The sequence below is a fragment of the Somniosus microcephalus genome, chromosome 10 (assembly GCF_052327205.1).
Source record: "Somniosus microcephalus isolate GS21.2 chromosome 10, FLI_Smic_1.0, whole genome shotgun sequence".
NCBI classification, from domain to species: Eukaryota; Metazoa; Chordata; class Chondrichthyes; order Squaliformes; family Somniosidae; genus Somniosus; species Somniosus microcephalus.
The window spans coordinates 115,177,107-115,191,810 of NC_140996.1; the positions used below are offsets into that span (position 1 = coordinate 115,177,107).

Below are 14,704 nucleotides of genomic sequence, written 5' to 3' on the forward strand. Positions count from 1 at the left end.
CAGGCATTGGTGGAATAGCAAGAAGACAGTGATGATGAAGACACACCATCACTCGATTTCACACTTGCAGCCACCAGCTCAGATACTGACTGCGTGTAATTTAGAGGATAGCATAGAGGCGCAATCTGCATGTGGTGAACACCGGGCACAATTGGCCTGCAGCTAGAGCAGGGGGCAAGGATAGCACAGGTGCCAGCTCGTTGGAGGTCCAGGTTGCACACGGATTCGATGGGGCAGACTACAGAAAAAGGCTGATGGGTATACACAATGAAATGCTTGCTGCATTGGGAGGCCTTGCAAAAAGCCTGCATGCAATGTCAGGAGCATGGAGGAGTCCGGCATCAACTTGGCACAGGGCTTTGCACAGACCTTGGAGCCCATCCTTTCCAGCATGGAAGTGGTGGCCAACTCCATGAGGACACTTGTGGACCCAACCATTATACAGCGTCTGATGGCCAATGTCTCGGCTTCCATTACAGCACAAGCAGCAGCCACCCAATGTCTGAGTGCTGCAGTGGAAGGTCAGCCTGCTGTCATGCAAGGTCAGCTTGCTGCCATGCAATCTCAGACAGTGTTCAAAGGGGCTTGCAGGGAGTCATAGCACTCCAGCAAGCTGTCCTCTAACAGATTACTACGATTGTTGAAGCACTGTCCCAGAGGAGTGGCAGTGGCTCCATGGAGCACAAACCTGCTGTCCTCTTTCAGGATGACGGCATTCATCTTCCTACCACTGCCACTCCACCAGTGCCCTTGCTGTTGTTTGACAGCCAGCCCAGACTACTGCCACCCATGCTGAGATGGTGCAGTCTACAGCCGGGTCTTCTAGGCCAAGAGCTGTTCAAGGTCGTCCTCCAAAGCCATCTGCAGTCTCCTCCACTGAAAGTCAGCAGCCTTCCACCATCCATGGTGCAGCCACTGGGGTAGCAGTGCGTAGGAGCACGAGGACAGGCAGAAGGCGCATGGAAGACAGGCACTAAGAAAATGCAAATGGGTGATTAGTTAACGTTTGTATGCAATATGGCCTGATTTGATTTATAAATTTGGTTTGGAATGTTTATTTTGTGGAGGCTTTTAATTTTGCATTGTAGCCGAGTTCATCATGGACAGCCCGGGCTGTCTAGGCTGCCTCATCCTGACCTCTTCCTCCTCCTTGCCCTCCTCAGCTGCTCGCCGTATAGCTGGTGGGAATGGCTGTGACCTCATGATGGCCCTGCACCACGGGGAAGCCTGCAATCCTAGTGAAGCCACATGCTCGCTTCGCCTGCCTGTTTCTGGCAAGAGAGAATGAAATGTAGTCAGCTCTCTTTGAATACGCGACAGTGGATGGCAAACTGCGAGATGTTACAAATATCTTCAGCCCCAGCGTTGAAGGAGCCCAACACATAAAAGTTCATCACCACAGTCACCTTCACGGCCACTGGCAGTGCGGTCCTTGCCCTGCTCTGGGGTTGCAGTTGTGGCTGTAGCAGGTTTCAGTGAGGACGCCTTTACTGAAACGCAGACATCTCACACATTGTCCCTCGCTGAGGTTGAGGTAGGAGAATTGCTCCCTGAACACCCTGGGTGGATATGGCCTAATGTTGAGAGCCCTTCACCACTTCCTCCTCCTTCATCTTCTAGCATCTCGTCTTGCTCTGCGTGCCTTCTGTTCATTCTCCCAGTCATGCTGTATTCCAAGGGAAAGGCCTACTAGTGCATCCATGTCTGGCAGCAAGTGGTTTGTGCAGAAGTCTTGAAGTCAGGAGAAAGTCCTTCAGCACCTGCCACACCACTCCCTGTAGACTTTGGCAACTTTAAACAACTATAGAAAGCACCAAACACTTGTAGAAGCTTAGCAACAGCCAGAAGAAATCAACCAGCTAACCTGTAATTAGTTGATGATCCCTTTAAATAGCACTGGTGGTGGGTCCTTCCTGCTGCTGAACACGTGTTCAGCTGTCAAAGTTCAGAGAGGGCATCGGCTGGAGTGTTGATGGCACCGCTGGTGCAACGATCTCTTTAAGCCGCAGGCTTTTCAATGTAAAAACTGCATATGCGCGGTATTTTGAATGGCCCGCGCAGCCCTGCGCCAAATAAAATTAGAGGAAACATTGCACTAGCGTCAAATCAGCGTTTCATGCTGATTGACGTCATGATCTGCCTGCTCTACATACTTCTGGCGGACGTTCACTGCGTGCACACTAATGCCCTCATCAATATGGCGTGCAGTGCGATTCGCCTCACAAGTGTGCTGGTGAGCTATGGACACCATTTTGGAGCTCTAAGGGCACTCGTAGCACCCAAAAATGGTTTCGGCTGGTTTATAACAATTTACAGCCATTTTGAGTTTGGGCTTATTCTAATGAGATCGGGAGGATACTTGGGCGTTTGTCACCATCGGCAAAATCGTCACAGCTCCAGGTGCAACTTTCAGGTTGCACCCACAATTGAAACTCTAGGCCTACATGTTTAAATTTCTTACATAAATTGTGAGCATGACAAAAACTTCCCCAAATGGCAGGATTCACACACGAATTACCAGTCTTAGAAATACTGCAATAGGCCTCAAAGTCCTCGGTTAGGGTGGGGCAAACAGCTAGAGTTGCTGCTTCCAATCACTATCCAGTGACTCCCCTAGTGGAAAATGTAGGGAGAGGACAGTATCAAGCTCGCCTGTAATGTCCCCCCACGATAACGTAATCTATTGAGCTCAGAAGTAAAGAATGGCCATTTGGTTGGGTGGGTGAACTGGGGGGCAGGAGGTACACATGGATGTGAACTCCAGCATTATTAGTGCCTTTCGGAGAAAAGGGGAGAGAAGAGGGAAGACTGGACAAAAGTATTGTTTTAGAAGCGTGCACTATACTTTCAACAATTTATTTCACAGCTGTTTCAACATTTCTTTAATATATAAATCCAATAACTGTTTGGTTGCAATTGCACTTTTTTGTTGCATTGAGACTATATTCTTTCCTTTAACAGTTCAGTCGTCCCTGAACCTGGAATCAAATATAATTGGGAGACATTCATTATCTAAAATGTCTTTCAAACATGCAAACTATCTTGACCTTGTCAAGCGCATCGTCTCGACGAACGCTGTTGCAACGACAACCAGATTAGAAGGACATATAAGTGCACCCCGTTGTTGTTTCACACGTCACGTTTGTAGATCTTGGGTAACAGGATGTTATTTTACAAGAGAAAAAAAAGTCAAGTCCCTCCCCTTGTACTTCTGTTAAATAAGCCATTTTATATGATCCATTGTTGATCCTCACCCACCCCCAAAAACACTTTCATGCACTGGCTACCATAGTTCAATACAATTTCCGTGCACTTTGACAAATACAAACAGCTCCTTTTGACACACAACATAGGATTTTTACATTACCGCTACTGATATGTGTAACGCGATTTAAATCCTGTATTCTGTATTCCCTTTTTTAACAGCTACGGGCAGCTTCCGCCGTATCCCTTTCGTGACTCAATTCATGAGGCAGGTGCCTGCTCCTCTCCCTTTAACAAATTCATGACTATTTCGAGAATGTGCTTGTTTTAGAAAGTACTAAAGTGCAGTTTAGGATTTGTATCCTAAACGACCCCATGCGGCTTTTTTAAAAATCTGGAAACGCGCTTTTAGTTAGCGACACTTTCACCTTAATTCAGCGCCTGCTTCAATGGCTTGACTTCTCAATGGTCTCATGTTATTGACCTGAAATTGACAAGCATGACGCTCTACGTGGGGAAATAAAGAGACAACGCAGCTTTAAGACAAGCGAGGAGGAGGAGGAGGAGAAAAATGACCCCGGATGTTTCTACCTTGTAAGTTAAAATTTTCAGGAGTAAACTTTTTGTGACGTGTGATGATCGCTGTACAGTACGTAAAGTCTCACATCTTCACTAACACGTGATAGAGGGAGAGCTGAGACAGTGAGGGGAAGGAGACAGAAAACGAGAGAGCAAGACGGCGACGATCACGCGTTCATATGTTCAGGTAGGAATTCTTCAGCCGAGCGAAACGAATAAAAAAAAAACACCTTAGTTATGAACGAGGAGATTATACTGACATTCTTCACATGTGGCTATCGCTTAAAAACACTCTTCTAACAGCACTAGAGTTTGTTAAATACTTTACCCCAACTGACATCTGCAATACTTAGGCTACAGTAAATATTCGCAAGGGGGTTTCAATTGGGTTTATCTAGATTTGTTGTAAAACAGTCGGCGGGATTCCAAATGTTTGCGAACTTTTAAAAATAAATCTGAGTCAGGAAATGCTTAGCTGCACAGTTCATATTTAAAACAAATACTGAAATCCTTAAATTATTAACTTGATTCATCTCTGTGGCTTACCGTGTTTGTTTTAGTACTCGATCTTTAAACATGTCAGTTTTAATTAAAATGAGTCAGACAGTGAAAAGTTGTGCAGTTGGATGGAAAATGAAAGTTTGTGTTAAGATCTGCCCTAACGCCTTTGACAGTGAGGTGAGGGGAGCAGATGCGCAGGATGGAGCTGGTGCCTGAGGAAAGTTGCAGAGTCGCGGTTGGCGGAGTTCAAACTTGAGAATCAACAGTCCGGCCAGAAAGCGAAGCCTTGCTGGTTCCTGCATTCTTCGTCCGGTGGTATGGAGCAAGGAGGCTTGAAAAACATGGACGAGAAGGAAACAGCGGACAAGGTTCTACCTTATTCTTCTGAAACTAGTTCCAGAGATGGGTGCACAACAGACTTACTGAAGGCGGTTTCGGACTCAATGGGGCTTTATATGGATGCCCTGCTCCCCCAGAATGAACTAACAGCAGCTTTGGATAGGAAGGTTGAGACTGACTCTGAGAAAAGCAATATTCCTCCAAAACATCTGGACAGCATGGGCTTATCTTCTGTGTCCAATCTCAGTGACGCGGCTGAGTCTTCTACGTGGACAAATTGCGATTTAAGTTTAAGCGAAACAAGCTCCGAAGGGTTGGGGCCGGGAAAGCAGTCCATCCCCACTGACCCTGTGACTTCCTGGTCACTGATCAACGCAGATAGGAATATTCCCACAGAGTCCAAATTGCGCAAAGTGTGTCCTGGAGAAAGTCTAAGTTCGATAGAGCACGGCGGAGCGGCCGCTACTCTACAGTCCATGAAATCAGAAATCTGCCAAGACAGAGATGATGGCTGTCACCCAACTCCCCGAGGCCAGTTGTCACCTCTGAATATTTACCGTTTTCCTTTCCTGCCACTCAATCCGATCTATCTGGCCGCACGTACTCACCAACTTCTCACCACGGACGATTGCGACCACGCTCCTTACATCCCGGACATCTCCAGCTCGTACGGTTTTGCCGAGGCTGGCGGTCCCCCCAATTCAAAAGGTGAAAGGAATATCCAACCCGAATCGCACCCGGCAATGAACATGAGCCAGGAAGCCAGCAACACGTTCAGTTATATGCCCACTGGCTATTCCCCATATACTGACTATTCCGTTTCCCCTCAACAGCAAAGACCCACCATGAGGGGCGAACCACTTGAAGATGCTGTAATGTTTAAGACTGAACCTATAGATTCCTATGGTCTCCCACACCATGAATCAGGACTCAATTGCAGCTTCTTGGTTCAAGATGATACCATGCCGTCTACTTCTTCAGCCCCTGTGACCTGGTACCAACCCATTACATATTTGGGTTATCAAGGTGGAACTAAAGCAATGGCAGACAATTATTCGCAAGGTTACTCTCAGTACAGTGGTTTGACAAGGTAAGCAACACAGTTTTATTAATATACCGTTTTCAGATAGTCGAGGTATTTTTCCGTTTGAGAAACTGTCGTTAAATTCTTTGATTGGCTGGTGCTATCTTATATATTTTAAAAAAATGAAACAAACCCACAAGCGCTCGAGAAAGCTATTAACTTTCGTTGAGGTCTATATTGGCAAACCATTGAGACAGAATTCACCTAAAATGTAGAATGGCTAAGGTCAAAAGCTAAGGACATCATTGCACACACTTTTCACTTTTTAAATGCAATCAAAATAGTTCGATTGCACAATTGGGCTTAAATTTATTAATAAGAAACTTTTCCACCTGTTCGATGCCATCTGCTGACTGTTTTCTAATGTCAGCAAATAATGTTTATTCCATTGGTTACTGACCTTAACTAAATATTGATGTTCATTTGTAGATCGCAGTGAAAACGACTTCTTCACACAATATCATTGTTGAACTAATCACAGGTAGAATTTTAGTCCCAGTGCATACTAATACATTAGATTGTTCCCATGGCCCCTCAGATTAACTTTGCTTCTCCCAGTTCACAAAATTCTGATTCCATCCATGCTAAATATTAATTTAATCTTTTTAAACAAGATATGGGCAGTTGTACTGGTGAGTAAAATTCACCAGTGCCATCCCTACCATATACTTTGAGCCATTATTTGTTCTGCAGCTGTGGATGAATGCAACTTGTAACATTGAAATGTTTTCATCTACACCCCGGCTCCATATCTTTCTCTTTCGTGTATTGCATTTAGGGTAAAATAGGAAAGTGGTTTTCCATAGCATTATTTATGGTTGACTAGTCAAGTCAGGCATTGAAATTCTTAAGTGAGAACAACAAATGAAGGCTTTAACTCTGGCAGGCAGTATAATTAGAAGAAATACTTGTTACTTTATAGGGGGAAAAAAAGGATTTAATAAGTTTATTCCTATCAGCATAAAGTTAATTTTATGAGTTTGGTACCTTGGAAAATAAATATTTTAGTTAAACAGTAAGCCAGTTTAGAATTATATTACATTTGCAATGATGACTGACTTTCTTGTTTACGAAAATTTATGAAAAGGTAGTTGTAAGTAAAGAGTGATGGAAGAAAGAAGCAATAAATTTAGTTATCCCTGCTTTTGGCACTCCTACCCACATGAACGCGTTATTGAGGAAAGTTGGAAAAAAAGGTGAATTGAACTTATAAGACCTTGTTATCGGTTATGAATGAGCAAACAGTGCAAGATTCCACAACCATAGATATATACTGAAAGCTGAGTTCAACATTGGCACAAGTGAGGATTATATACTTGAAGAATTACAAGTAGTGGGACAACAGTGATTAGTACTGCTGTATTTTGAGTACAAGCATGGGTGCAGCAGCCCGTCAGGCATTTTGTAATAGATAAAGTAGAGAGAGAAAGAGAGAGATCTGTGAACACAGAGGGCATAGGAGGCTCCTGAGTCACAGCGGGTACTACATCAGACATAAAATCTACCACAATAGAACCAGCTACCTGGACATGGTGGAGAAACACTGCTTAAGGAAGCTTAAACACAGCAGAGGTTTTGTGACTGGGGTGTGGACCTGGTGGACAAAATCCTGCAGGGACAGTCAACCGCACAGCCAGGGGCAGCAAAGAGCGCCGCTGCTCTCGACTTTGATGCCACAAACCTTCCAGGCATCTATAGGGGCATCTCGAGTCTGGCTCTTTGCCCCATTAAGAAAGGAACTGAAGCCCAGTAGCCATGTAGGCACCCTAGCTACATCCATTGCAGCAAGAAAAAGTAACAGAACAGCCAAAGTAGGCAGGAAGACAGGTGCAATAGGGTCTTATTGCTCAGTTCATCCAGTGAGCTCTGCGATTGGGTACTAATATTTTCTTTTGGATGTATTTACAATCACTGAACAGCTGTCTGTCATCCCATTTATTTTTTGCTATGTAGCATATGGTTTGTTTGGCTTTTAGACACTGATGTTTTATTTTCTGCACAATGAAAGAATGACAGACTGCAAAATTCAGTTGTGCAGTGCTAGTGGTATGTGTGTTTAATGTGTTTTGCTCCTTTGTTTGCTCTTTGTGTTGTGAACCTCTTCATGCTACTCATGTGATGACAATGCATAGCTGAAAGTTGGACTCCTCTAAACTACCAAGACTACCTTCCAGTGTCATGTTTAAGGAGGCAAATTACTTCTTAATATGGTCATGCTGGTATGAAAGCAGGAGCACTAAAGTTTGAAGCCCCATATAAATCAGTAGTGGGCTTCGTTCCTGTGCGAGCTGGATTCTTGCCCTCATTAAACATCACGGCTGCTACCCTCACCAGAGCTCAGTGTTTCACCAGTGCTCGGTGCCTCACCCTGTGCTGCATTTTGATCACTATCAACGTCTCCTGTACTGTGTTTATCTGTGATGCTTCCAGATTTAAGTGGGGTGATGTCAAGAGCTGTCTAGATCTGTGGTGCTCCTTGGATGTGACTGGTGGTTGACTGGGTTCTCCTTAATTTATAAAGACAGCAGATAGTATATTATCAGTAGATAAAAACACTTATCCAATTGCTTATTAATTTTGCTCTTCTGAAATTATAAATTGAGGCTTATTATCATCACATGCATAATTATGCCCTTGTACATAACTAATACTTATGAATGCATTCATGAAACATGCCATACAAATCTTAGAATATATGATTAATATAGTTCATTAATTTACCACAAGTCCTTTATGGTATTCCAATCTCCACAGGCTCAATCCATTTCCAACTCTCAGCCAAACAATGTTTTTCCCTTCACCCAGCATGGGATCCACCATCTGTTGTACATTGTGCCCTCCTATCATGTGAGAGTTTTGGTTTTAAAAGTTGGAGTTGTGGGAAGATTTGACCAATGAAAATTATTTTACATCTTTTCCAGGTGTGGAAATAGGTTGTGTGCCCCTATATTACAGTAATATTCATGTATTACCATTGTTCTTCTCTTCTTGATTCTTCTTCTGGCCCTCCTACATATACTTCTGAGTGGAGGAGTCAGAATTAACCCTTTCAGTGACATTTGCAATGCTGGCATCTTCTTTGTATTATTAAGAAGCTGTCCTCCCCCACTGAAATTGTGCTGCCATCTTGCCATGTCTATGTTCGTGGCACTTGCAAAGCCTTCTCATTGAAACCAGCCTTCTACTTTTGTTGTTGAATCACTTCCACCAATATTCTACATTCCACAGTTACATCCTATGACTTTTCAAATTTATAAGAGTTAAGTGGCTGTTTAACTGCTTCAAATGGGTGAAATAAACATTACTGTAAATGGTCATGATTGGCTGCTACTTTTTATTCACATTTCTCATACTTCCCATTTAAGAATGCCATTTTCTCTGGTAATTTCACCAGTGAATGTTAAAAGTTCAAGTTAGAACCTCTAAGTCTGATTTTTACAAACTGAGGAAATTCAGGCCCGTTATATTGAACCAGTTCATGATTTATTTATTGTATGTTGTTAGGTGGAGATAGGGTAGTGCAATGAGTTAGACTATTCCTTTCTTTGCTGGCTACAATTATCGCAACTGTTTGGGCAGTTTCAATGTAATTCAAAATGAGAAAAAAAATCAATAGCACAAATTCAGTGATGAAAGACACTAAGGGCTGGATTTTCTCAGCGGTGTGGCAGGATAGCTGTTTGCCGGGTTCTGGTCCCACTCCCAGCTGCAGCCACTCTGTAAGCGGGATTTTCCCTTGATTGGCCTTGTTAAGCCTGCCCTGCGGGCTTCCCGGCCAATTAACAGGAAGCGGGTCTGATGGCGTCATTTGATGACGCGTCATCAGCCAGTTTCCTTAAAGGGACCACGGCCACATTGAGTTTGATAGTTTTTCTGTCAGTGTTTGACAGCATTGAGGTGCTGCAAACACTGACAAGCATTGCACAAAGGTGGACGCTTGCACCCAGGCTCTCCAATGACTCCCTTATGGAGGGAGTCACAGCACGCAGGGAGGTTCTCTTCCCTTCCAAAAGCCTTTCCACCATCTACAAGGCACAAGTAAGGAGTGTGATGGAATACTCTTCTCTTGCCTGGATGAGTGCAGTTCCAACAACACTCAAGAAACTCGACACCATCCAGGACAAAACAGCCCGCTTGATTGGCACCCCATCCACTACCTTTAACATTCACTCCCTCCACCACCAGCGTACCATGGCTGCAGTGTGTACCATCTACAAGATGCACTGCAGCAACTTCCAAGGCTTCTTCGGCAGCACTTCCCAAACCCGCGTCCTCTTCCACCTAGAAGGACAAGGGCAGCAGGCACATGAGAACACCACCACATCCAAGTTCCCCTCCAAGTCACACACCTCCTGACTTCGAAGTATATTGCTGATCCTTCATCGTCGCTGGGTCAAAATCCTGGAACTCCCTCCCTAACAGCACTGTGGGAGTACCTTCACCACATGGACTGCAGCGGTTCAAGAAGGCGGCTCACCACCACCTTCTCAAGGGCAATTAGGGATGGGCAATAAATGCTGGCCTTGCCAGCGATGCCCACATCCCATAAACAAAGAAAAAAAAGATACCTACCCAGGACACCAACGCAGCCTGGTTGCACATTGTGTGGGAGGGCAAAAGCAGGGATATCGTCAGGGGTCCCTGGCTGCAGTGGCACCAACCTTTCAATAATCTCAGTGGATCATGAAACGTTACTGCAAAGCCACACTCAAACTCACCCTGCTGTGCCACATGCCCATCACTCTGCCAGTTCAATCTATATTTTCAACACTGCCCCTTATTGGACAGATTTGTGTCCATCTTGAGAAGTGTCTTACTGAGTTCCAGTGAATGTTGAGACATAACTCCCCACCCCCCTCCCACCCCACTATAGTGATGTGTGTGTATGGAATTACTTGGACATTAAAGGGTGTGGGATGGTGTCAACCTGACACATGTAGCAGCCAGGGTTTATAGCGTCAAGTGAAGTAAATCTGGCCATGGTGATGCCATCGCTGGCCTCCCGGACAACAATGTTGTCAGGGGCTGATGCCCTGTGTCCTGTGCAGCATCAGGTGATGCCAGAGAAGGTTGGTGTTGTTGTTGGTGCTGCTGGTGTGCCTGGTGATGTTGGTGTTGGGGCTGAGCGTGGAAGGAATCAGAGGAGTAAGAGGAGATAGTTTCTAGGACACCAATGTTGCTGCAATAGATGGCAGCTGCAGGTGAGATGACAGAAGTGATCTGTCAATGGTGAAAGAGGTTGTTCCAATGAGGTGGACACTGGACATACAATTGGCTCTAAGCACTTGCAAGCTAAAGAAATCTCTATGGGGGAGAAATTCGGTTGATAGCGCCACCGATTAACGCCTAAAGAGGCCGAGAAGTGGGGCGCTAGCCAATTTCCGGGCGGGCGCAAGGCGCCTAGCCCCATATTGAGCATGCATTTAGCGCCGGCACTAAATCTTAGTGCCCGCTCATGGGCACAGGCTGATTATGACATCATTTGAGTGTGCAACGCCTTTTGGGTGCCCCGGACCGGAAATTCAGTGGCGCCCCCCTCCGTAGCGCCTGGCGCTAATAGTGACAGCTTACCTGGGCCTTACCAAGTTGCTCTCGGGCTGGAGGAGTGTTATTTAAAGGGGACTGGTGTGGTTTAAAAGCGGTAGCCATTTTTGGATCACAACTTCCTCGAGAGCTACAAAGAGTTGCTGAGCTGCACACTGAGTGCCATTTGACCACGGAGCCAGCGCAGGCAGACAATCTTCAGCCTTCTGACCATCACCTTGCTATTGGTGAGCCTTGACAATGGGGAACCTTCCTGTGGGCACTTATTATGGGGGCTGCATTGGAGGGGAACGTCCTGCTGCTGAATCATCTGGAAAGGGCACTGAGACGCAGGGAGAGGGGGGCGGGCATGGCCAGACGGAGGAGGGCCAACAGATGTCGCCACAGCAGACCTTACGCTGGCAGGGTTATCCGACAGCAGTTTTCCTACATGAACATGCCGGAGGAGCAGTGTGTCAGAAGGCTGCGATTTAGAAAGGAGGTGGTGACTGAGCTGTGCCAGCTGCTTCAGCCAGATCTGCAGCCTCAGATAAGGTGCAGGACATCTTTCTCGGCGGCTGAGAAGATGGCTGCTGGCCTGAACTTCTACGCGAGCGGCTCTTCTCAGGCTGCGCGTCAGTGGCTGATCAGAAGTAGCTTCTAGGCCCCTCTCACGGAATGCTTGCTGCCATTCCAAGAACAGGAATGGAACCGGTCTGATACCCCCAAGCCTGTGAAGGGCAAGATGCATGTAAATAGCAGGCATGGCCATTGTAAATGAAGAAAGTGTTTCATTACACAAAATGTGGTTCCTTCAAACATGAGAAAGCTATGGCAACAGAAAGCAAAACTAATACACTGACACATAACTGCCTCTCACACCCGGGAGACTGTCCAAAACATAAATCACATTCCGACCATCTTCCTTGGCCTTGATTCCACTGCGCCAACCAAAGCATCCAATGCCCCATCAGTGAGGCGTTCCGCCCTCTGCCTCACCCTTTCCATGTCTTGCTAGGCTGGTGCACCACAGGTAGGCTCCCACAGTTTTGAAGGCCTACAAGGCAGTGAGTGTGTCTGGTGATGCCAATTGACCTGCCCCTTTAAGAGCTGGCCAGCGCCACTGTGTCTCAGGGAAAGTGATTATTGACAGCACCCTCGCTGTGCCCCGCCGCCGTGAAATTGGGTTGCGCCGCCGGGTTAGCGCCTTAAGAGTAGCGTGCAGCGCCTGATTTAGCGCTGCAATCACCTTTAGGGGCGCTGCAACCCAATATCGCGCTAGGTGGCGCTAAACTTTGCGCATCGCCAGGACTAGCGCCCCAAATGCGGCTATACCGAATTTCTAGGCCTATATGTCTTACAAATGCAGTAACCAACAGTTTCTGCACTCTGAAACTGACCATCTGCGACATGGCATCCTTTACACCACTTCTGCAGCTGTTAGCTTATCAGGTACATCAGAGCAGACTCAACTCACGCCAGGGTGAGCTGGCATGTTCCCCGAGCAGCAGGTAACCCATGGGGGAGCACGAGAAATTGGAAGGAAGCCTCAAAATACCATTAAATTGGCTCTTAACTAGCCATTTAATGAGCTCAGTTGTCTCCCCCGCCACTTGGTGTCAGGTCAGTTCTCCGCTGACAGACCTGACACATGGGAGACTTGTGTGGTGGCAGGTTGACAACAGATTTCCTACCCGCTGTCAATCTTTGCTATTTTGACAACGGACCCGCCTCCAAACCTGACCTCTGCGCGCCGGCAAAATCAAGCCCTAAATTGGCACTCTCACTAAGAGAGACAACAAAGCTGTTTAGTAAAAGTGATAAGAAAATTAGGTGCAGGAAACTAGGTGGTGCCATGAGGTTAGCACAGTGCCTTTTCATTTGGGGGCCTGGATTTGAATCCAGTCTAGTCTAATGGGATTATAGTCTAATGGGATTATAGTCTCTCTCTCCTCTGGTTCTAAGAGTCCAATGTGAAATGGATTACAGTCACAACTGAGATTCTGGTGGAGTATCAACCCACCATTAATTTAGCACTAAATTGACTATCTTACCCAGAGAGGCCACAAGAAGGGCTGGTGTTGGAAATTAAAATGTGACAGTGGTGCAGTAGTGGGGAGCACTCTTCTGAAGTTAGCAGTTTAGATTTACTGTTAGGACTATTCAGAGGGATATTTCTGCTGCAACTATACCTTGCCATACCTAGGTTGCAAGTACTTGATGCTGACAGCGATGCATGAAATAAAAAGTGTTCTGTTACCCAGTGCTCACATTGATGAGAACAAAAAAAGCAAACAAAATTTAAAAAATGAAAATCACACTGGTGCACTAGGGATATTCCTCAGAGCTTTAGGTACATCTGAAGTAGAGAGAACTTCACCATGCATCAAAGCTTCATTATACCTGATTTAGAACTGCTGGATGTTGACACTGGGTGCCAGAACTAGGAAAGTATTCTGTTCCTCGCCACTGAACACCCCTTGCCTTCAGTGTAAATTTCAACTCCTTCCCAACTCTTCTCCAGATAACACAGGATCCTTTAACTCATTTATCGTGCACTAGATGATCCATTTGTTTTTCATTGTTTGAATTTTCTTATGTACGGAGGATGTCATTGGACTATATGGGGTAAATGTTCTGAGTCTGTGTTGGTGCCAAGATACCTCTCCCACTGTCAGTGTATATTGGGAAATCGTGAGCAGTGCAGCACAGAATATTTAGACTTGTATGCTGCTACTGCAATTTACATTTAGAAGAATGGGAAATAAGCCTTTGAATCATAAGGAATTATACATGTGTAAACCCAATTTGAGTTTATGTTGTGCTGTAGACTTATTGGGATGTGCGTAGGTTGTAAAATTCCTCTAAACATTGGCACAAGGAAGCTGCTATAATTTATACATTTAGAATACTCATTCTGCCATGAATTGAGGAATTAAATATTCAGCTTATGTAGCCATTTGAAAGAAATGTATTACAAACTTGTATATGTGATAGTAAGATATTCACACTTGCAGCTGACTGAAATCTTTTTGGGATTTGATCAATCAATCATAGAATTACATAAATGTTGCAATATATCTTAAATCAAGTGTATATTTTGCATTCAGTTTCAGAACCTCCACTTTAATGAGAACTACATAATGGGCAGGACTCTCCACCTAAATTACACTGGTTTTCTTGCATTACTCAGTAGGTGAGGGCAGAACCTATACCACTGGATCTCTACCCACTTCTGTGCCTGTACCTGCTGTCACTTGTGCCAGACACTGGAAGTGCCCAGGTGTATTCAAAATAAGATAGTAATGACAGAGTGACATCAATCATAATTATCAACCTAGCAATGCTGGATGCTAGTCACGCCAGCTGTTTATTGATGTCCAGTGTTGCTAGAAGCAGCAATATTTAAATGACATACTCCAATGAGTGCAATTGATTACAGAGCAACTGTTTTCAGATTGTCCCATACCCCAG

At 45.2% G+C, this 14,704-nt stretch overlaps 1 protein-coding gene across 2 annotated transcripts in view; it reads left to right on the forward strand.

Annotated features, from left to right (window-relative positions):
• Window positions 1-3,779: 3,779 nt before the first annotated feature.
• LOC147111638 (progesterone receptor-like) overlaps window positions 3,780-14,704 on the forward strand; it is a 539,157-nt gene continuing 528,232 nt past the window's right edge. The window contains exons 1-2 of one of the 2 annotated variants that reach the window (XM_085998728.1): window positions 3,780-3,970; window positions 4,458-5,713. In XM_085998728.1, the coding sequence (XP_085854854.1) occupies window positions 4,602-5,713 (1,112 nt within the window). In that variant the 5' untranslated portion in view covers window positions 3,780-3,970; window positions 4,458-4,601. The remainder of the gene's footprint in view (window positions 3,971-4,457; window positions 5,714-14,704) is intronic. The other variant, XM_085998729.1, reaches the window with a different exon arrangement.